Source organism: Nasonia vitripennis (assembly GCF_009193385.2).
Source record: "Nasonia vitripennis strain AsymCx chromosome 3 unlocalized genomic scaffold, Nvit_psr_1.1 chr3_random0009, whole genome shotgun sequence".
NCBI lineage: Eukaryota > Metazoa > Arthropoda > Insecta > Hymenoptera > Pteromalidae > Nasonia > Nasonia vitripennis.
The window spans coordinates 1759510-1777514 of NW_022279629.1; the positions used below are offsets into that span (position 1 = coordinate 1759510).

Sequence of the window (18005 nt, forward strand, 5' to 3'; positions counted from 1 at the left end):
CTATCTAATCATTAACAGTGGCTATTCGCTCCGTGCAAAGTATGACGCGCCGTCTACCAGATCGAGAGGCACAATAAAATATAAGATTGAGCCCACTGGCTTACATATAGGATACACGCTTAAAAATACATTTATAAATTAAAAAATTATTTTGCATGAGTAAATAAACACATGTGGTGTTACTTAGATCATTGCTGAACAATTTACAAAAATCTCATTGATTTCCAATTAGTACCTAAAATGGAGAAAATGCGATTAGAAAACTCGTACGCGCGGGCAGCATCGAGCGGCCGTAAGCGCTGCTTCAATCGTCGACATATAGGCTACCCATTTCAAAATTCAAGTGGCATTAACATTTTATAAACATTAATGTCAGTTGAGTAAATACACGAATTTTGGCGTGAGTAAAGTTCCTCTCGTGTCAATGTTGCTATTCATTCTAGTTGAAATTTGTTAAGTGCTTAATTAATAAATTGTGATCAACAAAAATCAATTGAAAATCAATAATGGATATGATAATTAAGACTGGCTTTGAAAATGTCATTCACAAAATAAATTTTCAACCAAAGACCAGGCCGAAGGAAAAGCATCTGGTCACCGAAAATCATGTTTGCAATGTGCAAGAGTACCGAACAAATGGTCTCAGCTATCTGATAGAAATTATTAGAAGCAGAAATTATTAGACAAACTTCTGTTTCACTCACACCTTACAATACAAAGATAAATGCAATTTGTACAGAGTTTTTTGTTGTATAAATAAGCAAAAATTATTAACAAAATAATTGTGTTTTGGATTTATGCTACTTGTAAGATATCAGGAGTTTCTTGCTCATGTGTGTACAATCGAAGTGGCAAATGCAAACCCATTGCTGCTTCGATTTACTATGTTAACAATAAAGAGAGCGTAACAAAAACGAATTTTGAACAGCAATAGGGAAAATTTGCTCGACAGCTGACGTAGACAGCTGAAAAGAAAAGTATTTTAAAGAAAGTTACTTTTCTGACATGTTCCCACAAACAAAGAAGACCATTAATGTACCACTTTAAGTTTTGATTTACTTGAAGAATGTTGGAATCTAAAAAAAAATAAGAATGAGAGAGCAGTTAAAAATCTGATGAATTTTATGCTAGATGAAGTAGATTTAATCTTGGAAAAAGAAGACTGTGCAATTTGTCTAGTCCAGATTTTTTCACTGTGTGAAGAGTCTATTTCTTATGGAAGTTTACCAGTATCAAATCAAGACGTTCAAAATTATTATAACAGTAATATTGTATCATTCAGAAAATAAAATATTGATTTATGCTGTGAGACGATACAACAATCCAAGTGCTCGAAACGGTTTAAAGCCAGAAGATTGAGGATATCTGCAAGTTTCAGTGCTCACAACGTTAAAATCAGGAGCAAGAAGCCAGTGGAAAAGTTTGTGTTTGAGATGCTTAATCCAGCAAAAATTGACCTTGCTGCTCTTTGATATGGAAATACACATAAACATAATGCTAAAAAAAAGAGTACAAAGATTTGATTCATGTGTCCGTGACAAAAATAGGATTGATAGTCAGCGAAGAGGAGCCTTGGTTGTGTGCAAGCCTTGATGGTATTGTGATGTACGATGGACACATTGTCAAATTAGTGAAAATCAAGTGTCCAAGCTTGTGTGAAAAATTGCCCATCGTTGACTACATGGAAAAGAAATGTAATGTCAAATATTTATACTTTGAAAAAAATAAAGTAGATTTAAAAAATGTTCACAATATTCTACTTAGTGTCAATTCCAGATGTAGATCACTGATATTAATAGTTCTGACTTGTAAGTGTACTCACCAATAATCGATGGCAGTTGTCGTGTCACAATTATTCGTGATGAAAAGTTTATGCAAGCAGCCGCACTGAAATGTCAAACTTTTTATTTTCATTCTTTATTACCAAAGTTAATCACTTGTAACGGTATGACTTTCCCCGAGAGACTGGATAGTCAGTCGGTTCCAGGATCTGGATAGGGGAAAGGAAAAGTAATGAGTCTGTTTTTATATTTTTACAATCATAAAGTATACTTAGTAACAAAACAAAAGTGTTGGGAGTCAGTTGTTAAAACCCGTCTGAAACAGAAATCAATCACGGGCTTTGTTAAGAATATTTTGCCTTTACAATTTGTATTATTTAAACTAAAGCGGTTAACAAATTTCAAGTACGGTTACGTGATTTCGATACTAATCGCGATTCTACAGTTGCGGCATCGGTTTATCGGTTCGGTGGCGGTATTACGGTCGATGACGGATTTCGAGGTTAGGAATTCATTCGGCACGGCTACGCCGATCCGAATGTGTTGCGTAGCAACGATTTCCATTGTTCTGTGTGCGCACAGGTGCGGTCGAAATGGTGTTACAATGTTTTGAGGTTATCCCTTGGAATTGTAGAGTCCTCGTCGCTTGTCTCGTTCTTCTCTTTGCCCTGTGTGCACACAGTGACAAAGAGAGTCGTGAGATGTCGGCGTAAAGTTTGTTGTGGAGGTTTGGAGTTAACCTAAAATTCTCCAGGACCCGAGCGCACGACCTGGAGAATCGACGGTGGGATTATTGTTCCTTCCTCAACCCTGTGTGCTCACAGTGAGAGAGGGAGCAGCAATATATCGGAACGTAGGTAAGAAGGTTACTGTGACACTGGGTGTCGTCCGCGTGTGCTCACTTAGACGAGACTCGGTATCGTTCGGATGTTCCGGGTTGTCTCGTGTGCTCACGACGGCAATCCGGAGTTTCGGATTTCGGTGCAACTAACTAGTCGTCACGAGACGATTTCGTCGGCTAGGGTCTATCTTTCACTTTCCATGTAGTAATGTGTGCTCACGATACTACCCAGAGTAAAACTCAAGTAGAACTGGCCGTTGTGCCGTGCGGTACGCCTTATAAAGGCGTGCGGCGCGTATGTGTATAGGTGTGTTCGTAGCGCGCCGCGTGCGCCAAACAGTTTTTTGACGTGAACTGCTTCATACTTTAGCTCTTCTTCTATCTCATCTTAATCGTTATGATCTACTGGATTTCCTGGAGGATCTGGACCTGGATGTTCTCTTCTACTCCTACTGCTACCATCTTCGATGTGAACTTTAGGAACTCTATTTTCCATCTCGATACAACTAATGTTTGTACTTCTTGTGGACAATCTTTGTTGAAGATGGAAAGACCTGGATGTTCTCTTCTACTCCTACTGCTACCATCTTCGATGTGAACTTTAGGAACTCTATTTTCCATCTCGATACAACTAATGTTTGTACTTCTTGTGGACAATCTTTGTTGAAGATGGAAAGACCAGCTTTCTTTATGGTACCATTGAATTCTCCGCAGTAATGCGCTTTTTGGCTTTTTCTAAAATTTGCTTCCTGTGCTTTTTTACTTAATTTAGGATTCAAAACTCTATTCAGATACATCTTGTCCTTTAGATTCAGCATAACTTGCGAAAACTTTTTGCACATTCTCTGCAGGATTTTATTAATGAATTATAGTAGCCAATGTGACTGGCAGCTCCAGGTCTATGTAACCAAAATGACCAATGCACTTGTTGAGGGACTTGTTGCCGGTGTTGCTGCACTTGTTTGCATTGTTGCAGGTACCCATCTCGTTGTAGAGCAGACCATAGACCAAAGGCACGTGTCCATTATCCTGGCTGTAAAATCTTTTGGCCATCACATGCAGGCGAGGCTGCTGTTTCATGTGGTGCTTGCTATCTACCCTGAAGGAGGCGTGCAAGATCATGCGCGTGAGATCCTTTACCATTTTTGCAGTTGTTTCACTAGCTGCATCTGACCTCCGCGATTCTCAGCCACGATGCGATTCAAAGTCTATCTTGTTAAAGTCTTCAACAATCGTGGATTTTGCAGAGTGATCGGCCTACCCGTGATTTCAGCAACGACTAAGGAATGTGAAAATATACAAATATTATATCCTACGATCTACTCAACAGCTGCATACTATATAGCCTATAGGTTATACCAGCTACACTGCGCTCGTTTATATCTTTCCGTCGAGCAGGATCTCCCACGAGTCTACAGATGGTGCACTGCGCGCGAAACAAACAGATACTGATGCGAAAATTTTTCAACATTGCAGCTATTTTAGTGATATGTTGTAAATTTGCCTGATGGCTGAAGTAGTATTATATTCAATGTTGTACAATCTGGATATGCAATATTGAGGCAAGATTGGATGCTGTAGTGGTTTTTACGCGAAAACGCTACAATAAAAAAACAGACATTTTGGTTCTCAGCAATATTGCTCGAAAATTCATAAAGGTTATATAATCCTTCCACAATGTTATCTAATGTGGCCAATCTGGAAATTCAACATTCAGGTAATATTGCCGAAACATTGGGAGCTTTATGGGTATTTACTAACTTGTTCTCGACGTACGGGCGCGGATCAAAGTGAGAGCAAAGATCGGCGGACAAGTGCTCCAGCATGTCATGCAAAATGTCGCGTAGGCCTCGTGGTATGTGTTGCCACTTGAGTACTTGAGTATTTTTCTCTCCCTCGGGTGGATACACCCGGTAATTGGAGAAACCGCGGGGCGAGGAAAAACCGAGATTTTCCTGCGCGGACGTGATTAGGCTAAAACAAGCGAAGGTTGTTGGAAGCATGTTATCCGGATCGACTGCCATGAAGTGAAAGCATGGAGTGTTGTCCTGCGCTTCAGTCGAGCGGGCGTGCGGATGGGAGTTTATTGTTAGATTTATGGTTGACAACGAGTTTGCGTGCATTTAGGCTAAGATATTTTTTATGTATGCGCTCCGTTCCTGGCGCAGATTTTTCTGTCAAGAGTTTCAAGATTTCATATGCATCGTCATCTGGCAATTCAAACCAGTGGACGAGACCCGGGAAGGGGAACTAATGTTTTGGGGACTTTGCGGGAGCGAGCGTTCCCTGCGTGCTCCGCGGGGTCAGTCTGGATCGCGACACGGAGCTGAGAACTTCGTCTTGTAGTTTTTGTTAAAATATAGCTTTTGCATTTTCTAATTAAATAATTAGAGTTTTTTAGTTTGCCTTTTAATTGTAGTAGTTTTCATCCCTTTGTTATTTCAGAATAAGCAACTTTTTAGCTTTATTCAATTTTCAATTAATTTGAATAAATTTTATTCATTTTTTATCAGAGGCGCGAACTCCGAGCGCGTTACTGCTCCGGTGAGCAATCATATAACTTTTGGGGACTCCAATAATACAATGACTAAATGAATAAAAATGATCCATAGTTGGCTGGAAAAATCCACCTGCTATAAACAATAACGGCTTAGAAACAAAGCTTGAACGTCAAGAAATAAACGGATAACTAGTGCAATTATAGTGTCTTGTAGACACAAAGAGAATTTGTATGAATTATGAAAAGATAATCCAACTAACTCATATTTAAAAAGCGATTACAAAAATTAGTACAAGTACAAATTTAACAACAATGAAATAAAAAAAAAAAAGTTAAAATCTGTGTCAGCTGTCAGACTGTGGAAGTCAGCTGTGGAACATAATTAACAGTAAGCTAGGCAGAAACTCGCAACAAAGGAAAGCGCCAAACTATTTAGTAATAAATCATCGAAAAATATCTGATAAAACAGATATGGGTAATGCTATGAATAATTACTATTGTGTAGTGAAAATTGATTAGAGCAACCAAATTCCTAATTTGGGTGACGATCAAATAAGACTACCAGATAATAATGAAAAATCAATTTACATTTGTCTACTTAATAGTCAAAAAATAGCGGGCATAGTTCTTATATACAATACTGGTGGTGTTGCTTGTATGTCTAACTTCAGACCTGTATCACTGGCATCGAATAGTGCTAAACGTTTCAAAAAAGTTATTTATAATAGCCTTTATACGTTTTTTATGAAATGTAATATTATTTCCGATAGACAATGTGGATTTGTAAAAAATAAAGGAACTACAGTATGCACTTAACTTTGTTTCGAATAGTATTTATAAATATTTATAAAAATCTCGATGAAAGCAAAAATATCATCACAGCATTTTTAGAATTAGCTAAAACTTTTGACAATGTGGATCATGGAATACGGCTAAATAAGTTTAGAGAGATATGGCGTAAGGGGCAGTGCTTTAAAATTGTGTTAGTACGCTATCTATCTGATAGAAAACATACATAAAGATACTTGATGAAATAGATTTCTCACACTTCGAGTATAAGCGACACCTGCATGTACTCGAGCGAACCTTTGTATCTGAGTGTCCTCCCTCTTTAAGGGCGCACCCTTGCTGCTCCGTGTCTCAGGAGGTAGTACCTGTCTAGCCATCGACACAAACATTTCTTACTAATAAACACCATCTACTCACAGAATCTCATCTACTCATTCTACCAGTCAATCTTCCCGATTCTAGACGTCAACAGGTTATGGGCCCAGATCTACATTAAAGAAGAGTTTAAACAGTTTTAGTCGCAAGCGGACGAAAACACGTTTTTAGCATCATAGCTGGTGAATTATCTGTGCGTCATATAACGAAGTTCGACGGAAAAAACTTCTCGGCTTGGAAATCCCAGCTGAACTCAGTGTTAACCACGTACGAAATGTTGGATGTCATTGATGGCAGTTTTACAAAGCTGGACGACTTAACGTCGGTGGATGGTAAGAAGTGAGTGAAAGAAAATGCTAAAGCCACATTATACCGCCATATTCGCACGACTTGGAGCAGCACACCGTCAGACTAACAGACGATCGACCACTTGCTAGATAGGCTTATTGAGAAGAAATGCATATTGCGCACAGACGAAGAACAAGAGTCTGTCGCACTAGCTGCGGTTACGAGATTGAACGGTCCGGGTGGGAAAAGTGATAAAGACAAGAAAAAGTGACGATCATCGGTAAAAGAAAGTTCACAAGTGTTTTGTATGCAACGAAAAGGGTCACTACGCACGTAAGTGCCCTAAGAAGAAAAGCAAACAAGAGTCACGCCAAACAAAAGATTCTTCTCAGAATGTTGCTTTTGTAGCTGAGAAGCATGCGAGTTTAAAGAACGAATTCAAGCTTGAGAGTGTCGTGAGTCCGTGGAATCTAACTAGCGAGCAGGAGAGAAAGCTTCTTAATGCCGGTACTGAAGATGTGTGTTATACCGACAGTGGAGCGTCCACGCACGTAACCTATCGCAAAAACTGGTTCATCGAGTACCAACCGAGGATGGACGGCGGCACTATAGTCCTAGGCGACAACGGAGAGTGCCTCGTAGCAGGAGTAAGCACGATTGAAGAGACTAGTAAACGGCCGCTGGTTCGAGTCGCGTGTTGAAAACGTACTCCACGTGCACGTCACGTGGCTACGAATTCAAATTCAAAGGCAACTATGTCTGTCTACTACTTTGAGACGAAACTGTAACCTTTGGCGCGAAGCAGTCAAATGCGATCTACAGGATGTTCTTTGTAGTCGTAACCAGCTCGAAAATCTGACACGAACGATTGGCCCATATCAATGTGCTTACTCCCAAGCAACTAGCTTCAAACCTAGTAATCCAAGGCATCGATATTGGGGTAATAGAAGAATTCTTTTGTGAGCCATGTCAACTAGGCAACTCCCACAAACTTCCGTTCAACAATAAGGTAGCACGCACGTGTAATGACCGATGCATGTCAAGTAGGTGAGTGGCACTCGATAGTACGTGCTATTCAAGAACGATTGTACTGGTTATAGATTCATATACTTCTTGAAATACAAAGCGGATGTCGCGGTGAAGTTCATGGAATTTGACAAGCTTGTGTTTAATCATTATGGAAGACATATGAAAGTTTTGCGCACCGACAACTGACTCAAATACTTCAACAACCAGATGAAGCAATACTTTAGTCAACACGGTATGGTGCATAAACGCTCCGCTTCGTATACGCCAGACTAGAATAGCAAAACTAAGCGTGATAACAGAGCCATCATAGAAGCTGTACGCACCATGCTGAAAGCCAGGGATTTGCCGAGCTTTTTATGGGCCGAGGCTGCCAATACGGCAGTGTATTTGCTGAATAGGACTACAGTATGACCCTCTCAGAAAGACAAAACCGTATATGAAGTTTGGTCAAAGAAGAAACACAGCTTGGAGCACATACGAATCTAAACAGCTGATCAACAAGTGGGACGAAAAATGAACAGCCATGGTCATAGTTGGCTACCAGGACGATTCCTCTATCTACCGTTTATTTAACTCTACTACCAAAAAGGTTCAATTTTCCAGGCATGTAGCATTCAATGAATCTGAGAAATCCATTAAGACGGTCACTCAGGAACAAGAAGAGGATTGGACATTTTCTGGTGAATTTACAACTGAGCAGGAGCACGCCGTAAATCATCAAGCTCAGCCTGATGATGACCTGATATGTCATGATGATGAGGAAGCAGATGCTGATGGTCTTGATGATGCTGTAAACAACCGAAGAGAAAGACTAAATCTCTAGAGGGCTCCGTTTCTGTACACTGGCGGAAGACCATTGGTAACGAGCTAAAACAGCATAACTAAAATAAGATCTGTGAACTGATATTCAGACGAGAAAGAGTGAAGACCATTGACTCCAACTGGGTCTTCAGAGCCAATCCAGGATCAGCAGGTCAGAAAGCACACTTCGAAGCCCGTTTGCTTACCAGAAGCTTCATGCAGCAGGAAGGACTAGACTATACTGAAACCTTCACACCTGTTGTGCGATATGATTCCATACGAGTACTACTGGCTCGCGTCGCTCACAAAGACTGGGACATCATGACCTTCGATGTTAAATTAGCCTTTCTCTATAGAGACCTAAAAGAAGAAATCAATATGGAAGTACCCAAGGGAGTATGCGTGAGCGAAAATATTCTAATGCCCGGAAGCGAATTTGTATGCAAATTGCGTAAATCATTATATGGCTTGAAACAAGCACCCCGGTGCTGGAAAATTAAGTTCAAATCTTTTCTAAAATGATGATTCGAACGAGAGAAAGCGATGCTGATGAATGTATTCTTTTCGGAAATTATAAAGGTCTTAAAGTGTTTTTGGCGTTATTCGTTGATGACAGCTTGTTAGCCTGTAAATCAAGCAAAGCTTTAAAATATATCATATCTGAATTAAAGAAAGATTTTGAAATGACAACAGGTGATTCTATAGTTATTTTGTTGGCATCGAAATTTAAAGAGATAGAGACAACATGTTTAACTATTTGTCAGAAAAATTACATACACCACGTTCTAAGTCGATTTAACATGAGTGAAGCAAATCCGGTATGTGTGCTAGCTGTTACACGTGTACATCTGCAAGCGGCAGATAAGAATGCAATGAGTGAATGCAATGTACCGTACCGCGAAGCTATTGGCTCTCTCATGTACCTGGCCATGACCACACGACAGGACATAACATATCGTCGCTTCCTACGAAGCGTAGCACTGTTCAAATTTTCCAGCAAAAAGTAGCACAATTCAGATTTGCTGCAAAGACTAGCACAATTCAGATTTGCCACTAAGACTAACACAATTCAGATTCTTTTTATAAGAAAAATTTATTAAAATTTTAATATTCTAAAGATTTTTATAGGATTTTTGGACACAAGGATGATAAATAATAACACTTTATATTGTAAAACACTGAATAAGTTTATTGTCTCTAAATCTCTATGAAAACGCAAGGCTCTTAATATGAATGCTGTCGACCTGTCAAAGTTCGGCAATCGACTGACTCATTGACCTGCGTGTCAAAGCACTCGAACACACGCAGGGCGACTCTTGTACCTAAATATCTAGATCTAATTGAAAAAGCTTAGCTTATTCCTTACAGTTATATTATCTAAAATAATTTTGCATTTATAAAAAAATTTTTTATACTAATGCAAAAATTTTTAAATACTTATACAAAATTGTTTAATCTAGTAGCAATGTTGTGTAATAGTCGGATCAAGATTATTATGCCATTGTGCAATATTGCGAAATCTAGTTATGCAACCTTGAGACAATGTTCTAACAATATCGAGTGCTGTAGACGAGCCGGCCCAGACCAGGCGAACTTGCAATGGTAGAACGGACATAGCTGTCCATAGCAATATTGCTCCAAAAGCTTAGGAAGGTTTTATAATCTTTTAACAATATTATTGAATCCAGCGAATCTGTGAGCGCAACATTCGAGCAATATTGCTGAAAGATTGGTGTCTATATGGGATGTTTTTTTACATTTATTTTACAATATTGACACAATATTGCAAATAATCTTTGAACAATATTGCTGCAATATTCTTATTGTTTCTTGGAACCGCAATCCAAAAACGGACATTACCCTTTACAGCAATATTGCTGGGCAGTATCTAGAATATTCAATAATCTGCCTGGGAGCTATATGGGAATGCTATGTCTCAAAGAATTGGCAGCGGTTTTCTTTTCTTTGTTTTTTTTCTTCATTTGTTAGACAACAAAAAGAACTCTTTTGAGATGGAGCGATCGAAATCCTGGTAAATACAAATTTAGATATTTTGCTACTTAAATATACGAATTACGTTAACGGTTTAAACTTTATAATAGCATAACAGTGCAGCAACACATCATGTATGTTAAATTTTCTTATTTTCAAAAGGTGCAATTGAAATGACAAGGTTCCTTGAGTTTGAATTTGATGATAACCTTGTTAAGATGCTTAGCAGTCTTTGTAGTAGGTACGTTAAGTCTGAGCTACACCAAAAAGTGCGAGTTTTTGAAACTTTTATAACTCGAGAACTATACTGTGGAACTAAGCTTGATATATATTATGTAAGGGACCAGGTACCGTAAGCACTTATTATTACTATGTACGAGCCTGGAGTCACATGAGTTCGAGCTGACCGAAAATCGCCGCTCAGACCATACGCTACTCGATGCGTATGCGTGACACTTGCGAGCCGGCGTCCGAAACACTTCTCGCTCTGCCGTCAAAGCATACGTTTGCGTGCTCACCAACCCCACGTTTCGTTGTAGCTTGAACGTAATGTGAGCCCTTGCCAGCCCTATTAGGATAAGTTTTTCAAGAATAAGAAAAATTGTAACACTAGCAATGTCTTGAACACGCGACATCTCTGATTATTGTTGAGAGCCGTTGAGATATACCAGTAAAATTGCCTCAGTTAAATTGAGATTTTTCAACCCTCGCATCAGTCGAAACGCAACCTTAAAACCACAAGCTGTGGGTGAGAGTACCGCCTACTGACTGGAAGAAAATACACTTCATCTAGGCTTGTCGATCGCCGGCACAAAGATAAACTTAATATAGTCTACAAGTGTTTAGTATACGCAACTAAACAGGGTGAGCGACGCGAGACTAAAACGAGGATTTATTATACTAATCTAGAATATCAACTATGTAATTCATACGCAGCACGTGTTCGAAATTACTGACCATCCTTTCGACAGGATTACAAACTGACGATTCTATATACATATTGAATATAAATCAAGCGAAATTTCAGCAATCGATTGCTCTCGTCAAAAAGAAAAAAATCCATAAGATCATTTCTTTTTCTAGAATACTTAAACTCAATAAGTCAGTATTTATCAACTATTTTTTGTATATATTGACGGTCGAGAATGAGAAGAAGCTAGTCCAGGAAAAGTTTTGGAAAGCAGCTAGTCCAGAAGAAGTTTCGGAAAGCAGCTACTCCAGAAAGCACGTCAGAAAGGAGCTAGTCCAGAAAATCGCTTCGAAATGCAGCTAGTTGAGTTAATAACCACCGATCCTAGACGACTCGAACGTATTCGATTCGTCAGAAATTGATATTGTTCTAGCGTGCGTGGCTGCTCACACGCCCCGTAAGGCTCTTTTTACTTGCTATTCTTAATCTGCAATTTCAATGTATTTTCGCGCGATCGAATCTTGCAAAAGGATTCTATCACACTTTAGGACGGTGCGCGATAAGTAAATTTTGCAGTGCTACAGGTACAACCACTTGATCGTCATCCCTTATTGTAATGGTCAAAATTAAAAAACAAGGTTTAACAAATTTTTAAAAAACGCTGACAAAATATTCGCAGATGCTTTTCAAGCCCTTTCGAACTTGACAACCGTGCTGCGGTTAGCCTTCATTTTAAGGGTGGAGATGGTGTTGATAGGGTAAATAAATTAATTGTTACTGAAAATTAAAATGATCTTTTATGTAGTGAATCATTTTACCATTTCCATGGTATATTTGAGAGTTATTTTTAATACAAGAAACCTCGAGTAAAATGGTTTAGGCATTTAACAATGTAAAAGTTTAATCAGAATAGTGTGAAATACTCATTTCTTTCGCATTTTAATATTTCTACAATAAAAAAATTAAGAAGATCAATCATAATAAAATAAGTCAACCAATACCCTTCCCATTAGAAAGCAGCAAAAGATAAGATAAATAAACTCCGAATAGAAAGTCGATAAAGAAACTAGAGTTAGAAATACGATGTTGAGAATATCCGAGTATATTTAATAATTAATTAAATAAGATAGAAATGAGAAACGACAACGTTATCAAAAATACAAACAAAAAAAAACGTGACAAAATCCAAATAGAAATGAATAAAATCATTAAAGATTATAAAATGCGATGAGGGGAAACTAAAGTTAAATCACATACACATACATACAGAATCAGGGGAAGGCGACAGTTAGAGAAGAAGGAGAGTGCATGAAGACAAAGGAGAGGGACGCATTCGCACTCATCCCATGTATGACAAATCGAGACGATACCAGAGGGAAAGGCGACTATCAACAGAGGAGGAGAGTGCAGGCACGTGCAAGCCACCTGTATACGTTGAGTACAGACCTCTGTCACATGTACAACAAAGGACTGCGGACGAAGGAAGGTCAAGGTGCGCCCGCACTTGACTACGAGATAAGATCTAGAAGTCAACGGCAGTACCCAAAATAATAGAAGAAAGATGATGCTTTGTATAAAGTAGGGGAGTAAGAGAGAAGCAAGTAAACACCATATAAGGAAATATGCATCATTTAAGCTTCTGATTGGACGAACTACCTTCCCGCACCTACTAATACATACACACAAAGGGGATGACGGTGAGGATGCTATCGGGTATAAAAGGCCTAGGGCACAAGGCCCGAACGACCAGTATCTTTTAAAAATTATCGCAACGCGGAAGTTCTCCCCGAATCCGGACCGGTAAGTCGCGACGGACTTTAACTTTTCACGTGTTACTTCTGTCGGGACTTAGAATTTGTTCAATCGTTCAAAAACTTAGAATATTTTCGATCATATCAGACTTATAATACTGACGTTGTCGTTTATCGTTCCTGAGGAAAATTATAATTATTTTACAATAAATGCGTTAGTTGCGTGCGAGTGTTAAACAAAATCTTGTTGCTTTGAATAAACTTATTAAAGAATTAAACCGCGAGTGCATATTTAAATCCTTAAACTCCTCATTCCTGACGCGCCCATTCATAATTGAGATCTATTTGCTTTGGTAGCTGAGCCAACGCCCAACTGAGAGGATATGCTGATAGCAGAGCAGGTCAGAAGCAGAATAAAACACAAGATATGTGAAATACACACGCATAGGCCGCATGCCTTACTAAATATTCTCTTTCTCTCTTTCTCTCTTTCTCCTTATTACAATTCGTTGCACAAAAGGTCGATCGCATTTTCCAAAAGTCTAACATAATATCAGTCCGTGATACAATCGTAACGATAGGAGTGATGTCTTACTTAACTGACTACTAGGGAAGATTAATTTGCATTATAAATCTTAGTGTTGGATCTAGACTAAAAATACATAAAGATTAATGGCGGTTTCAATAGCCTTTCTGGCCGCTACTGGAGGCAGTTCTTTCTTAGATCGCGAAGGTAGTCAGGCACCGATGGCGCTAAGACTTTGCTATTTACAGCTTTGTCGTCATCTGTGCTTATAAAGCAAATCAACCTGTAGAGTTACTGTGCGGTGACAACTCTCATAAGTTTAGGACATAACAATATTAAAAATATTTTAATATTTTACAATTTTATAAAAAGATCGCCAGGTTCTTAAAAGAATATCAAGCGGAGGACTTGACCTTAATGTTGACAAATACAATTAATACATGTCTTTTATGCAATTTCTCAATTTTCTTTGGTCAGTTATTAACTTATGTACTTATAAATCACATGTTTCTGCCCTTGAAAGCATAATATAAAGTACTATAATATAAACACGTATAGTAAATTATAATTTCGTAATTTCTAGCCAAGATGGTTGGCACAATGGCGATCACGATTACCAAGAGTTAAATGTTGATGGATTTTATGACGATGCAGAATATTACTGCAGTACAACAACAGCAAAAAGAAAAAAAGGTATGATAATCTTTAAATTAAATATTTCACTTCATTATACATCTAACCTTCAGAATAACTTTAAATACTAGAATTCATCGTTACTGGTTGACTGAAGATCATTTGTAGAACTGACACAAGTGTAGCCAACTATATTTGAGCACTTGCTTGTTGAACCAACATGTGGCGGGCACTTCCACCCTACCCTCGGATAAGAATTCATTGAGTCTTATGAGAAAATCACGCCAAAATCGTATGTAAGCCTTATGTGATTTTCATATGATTCTCATGAAATTCTCATTCGACTAAGGTTATCTTAAAAAAATGTACTTACAAAATGGTAACTCAGTTTCTTTCTTATGTCTTTGTGAATCTTGTAATCCTGTTACGTATGCTGTAAGCCTATGAACGATAGAGGCTTATCTTGGTCAACTACTACTTTGTCATGTCGTACACAAAATTTGTGCTGCCATGCTATGGCTGACAGCAGCAAGTCACTTATATTGCTTTTATCACCATATATATATATATATATATATATATAATACTCTCGCGTCCACTAAACACTTACATAAGTCTATATGTGTATAACATATACACTTATATACATATACAACTACCGCATATAAACACAAAGTCTAAAACGATAAATCTTCAATCTTGCTTGCTCTTAACGTAACGCTACGCCTCATAATTATAAGAATACATATAAGTAATAAAAATGAAAATCATTAACTCAGTGATATATGGTTACTGCATCACAGAATCGACTTCTTAAACAAATATTGAACAAGATACTTTTACTAAATTGTAATTTATGCATTGTATACATTAATTAAATTGTAACTAGATTATACATAGCAAATTATAACAATCATTATTGCATTGAAAAAAAAAATAATAATAATATTAATAATAAAAATTAAAATAAGAACAATACTTTCCCTAGTGGAAATGGATTGTGTGCCAAAGTGTGCCAAAGTGTGCCAAAGTGCGCCAAAGTGTGCCATAGTGTGCCATAATGTTCCAAAGTGTTCAAATTCGGAAATTTATTACACTTTGGCATACCTTGGTATAATTTGGCACACTCTGGCACACTTTGGCACATTTTGACACATATGGGTTTTTCAGAAATTGAGGACTTGCATGTCAAATGTTTGCACGAAATCTGGAAAACTTGTATTCCCGACGGATTCCGACGGAACCCATGTGTGTCAAAGTATGCCAAAGTGCATCAAATTTCCGAATTTGAACACTTTGGCACACTTTGGCACACTTTGACACACTTTAGCATACTTTGGCACACTTTGGCACACCCAATTATTTCCACTAGGGTTAATCATAATTTTAACCGTAAACAAATTTTTATGCAATTTTTGAGTATAATGAAATATCAATGACATTACACTTTGCAATAAAATGCAACAAAATCATTTATATACAAGATAAATAATAATTTCAATAAATTAAAAATAATATACTTTACTAGTCAAGTACCTGAGCAATTACTTTTCTAATAATTCCATTGAAGTACTTTATTGAAGGCAGGATACGCATACATGGAACACTTGTGCAGTTCAACAAATTATATACATTCACGCACATATATCACTAATAATTAGAGAAAAATAATAACTATCAAACAATATTATTATGCACCAACAATATATGCAATGTAATTTACAATTTAAAATTGAAAAGTCAAAACAAACTAAAATCTAAAATAAGTACTAAACTAAATATGGAGTGTAAACTTCAATATTAAAATTCGACAAACGATTCGACTCATAAATTACATAAATATAACTATAGAGTAACACTATTAGTAATCAAAGGCAACTTCACTCCTTACACAATTTGCTAGCATGACTCCATGCCATTTACGGAAAATCTTAAAATTATTAATTCGCTAAAATACATTAGCTTATACTTTTAACGCACAGAATGATATAATTTGCTTCATAAATATAAATCTCATTCAACCTTATAGTAACAGAATAAAGAACTATTTAGATACGAACACATCTATTTAAGAGAGAGCACACAGTGGCGCTGTCATGATTCAACAAGTCTAAAACTATAGGCCGCAACAACGCGACATAAACCATCATAAGTGTCGTGCAACATGTCGTAGATGGCGAGACTGTCGTACGTTGCAGTGTCGTACTGCCATTCCGGCTCCGGCATAGCCGCTCTGCTAAAAATATGCGATTGAATTTGATTGAAATTGATTAAAATTTAATCGAATTTAATCGTTTTAAATCCATTTAATCGACCAGCCAAATTTGGACGATTAAATTCGATTTAAATCGTTTTTAATTACAATTGGTTTTAATATTTGCAGAAGGCGGGCGAAGACAGTATAAAATCAAAAACCAAAGCGCTCAAACCCAACTACACCAAACTCCCCTAGTTCTGTAATTTATTAAAACAACACCTCAGCACATTGGAGGAAGGCGAGCGAAAAGAGTATAAATCAAAAACGAAAGCGCTTCAACCCGGCTACTCCATGCTCCCCGAGATCAGTAATTTATTGGAACAACAACTCGGCACATCGGAGAATGGCGAGCGAAGACAGTATAAAATCGAAAACCAAAGCTCTCAAACCCAACTACACCACACTCCCCTAGTTCTGTAATTTTTTAAAACAACACCTCTGTACATTGGTTGAAGGCAAGCGAAGCGTGTACAAATCAAAAATAAACCGCTCAAACGCAACTACATCATGCCCCCCAAGCTCAAACATTGATTTAATCAAAACCTCAGCACTTTGGAGCAAGGGGAGCGAAACGAGTATAAATCAAAAAAGGAAGCGCTTAAGCCCAGCTACCATATGCTCCCCGAGATCAGTAATTTATTGAAACAACACCTCGGCACATTGGCAGAAGGCGGGCGAAGACAGTATAAAATCAAAAACCAAAGCGCTCAAACCCAACTACACCAAACTCCCCTAGTTCTGTAATTTATTAAAACAACACCTCTGTACATTGGTGGAAGGCAAGCGAAGCGTGTACAAATCAAAAATAAACCGCTCAAACGCAACTACACCATGCCCCCCAAGCTCAAACATTGATTTAATCAAAACCTCAGCACATTGGAGCAAGGCGAGCGAAGCGAGGATAAATCAAAAAACCAAAGCGCTTAAACCCAACTACACCACGCCCCCCGAGCTCAAACATTGATTTAATCAAAACCTCAGCACATTGGAGAAAGTTGAGCGAAGCGAATATAAAATAAAAATCCAAAGCGCTTAAACCCAACTATACCACGCTCCCCGAGATCAGTAATTTATTAAAACAACACCTCAGCACATTGGAGGAAGGCGAGCGAAAAGAGTATAAATCAAAAACGAAAGCGCTTCAACCCGGCTACTCCATGCTCCCCGAGATCAGTAATTTATTGGAACAACAACTCGGCACATCGGAGAATGGCGAGCGAAGACAGTATAAAATCGAAAACCAAAGCTCTCAAACCCAACTACACCACACTCCCCTAGTTCTGTAATTTTTTAAAACAACACCTCTGTACATTGGTTGAAGGCAAGCGAAGCGTGTACAAATCAAAAATAAACCGCTCAAACGCAACTACATCATGCCCCCCAAGCTCAAACATTGATTTAATCAAAACCTCAGCACTTTGGAGCAAGGGGAGCGAAACGAGTATAAATCAAAAAAGGAAGCGCTTAAGCCCAGCTACCATATGCTCCCCGAGATCAGTAATTTATTGAAACAACACCTCGGCACATTGGCA

At 38.0% G+C, this 18005-nt stretch overlaps 1 protein-coding gene across 7 annotated transcripts in view; it reads left to right on the forward strand.

Moving 5' to 3' along the window:
- LOC107981437 (protein unc-13 homolog A) overlaps positions 1-18005 on the forward strand; it is an 893220-nt gene that overhangs the window by 259279 nt on the left and 615936 nt on the right. For all 7 annotated transcript variants that reach the window (XM_031927059.2, XM_031927063.2, XM_032601854.1 and 4 more), the window contains one exon: positions 14167-14276. In XM_031927059.2, the coding sequence (XP_031782919.1) occupies positions 14167-14276 (110 nt within the window). The remainder of the gene's footprint in view (positions 1-14166; positions 14277-18005) is intronic.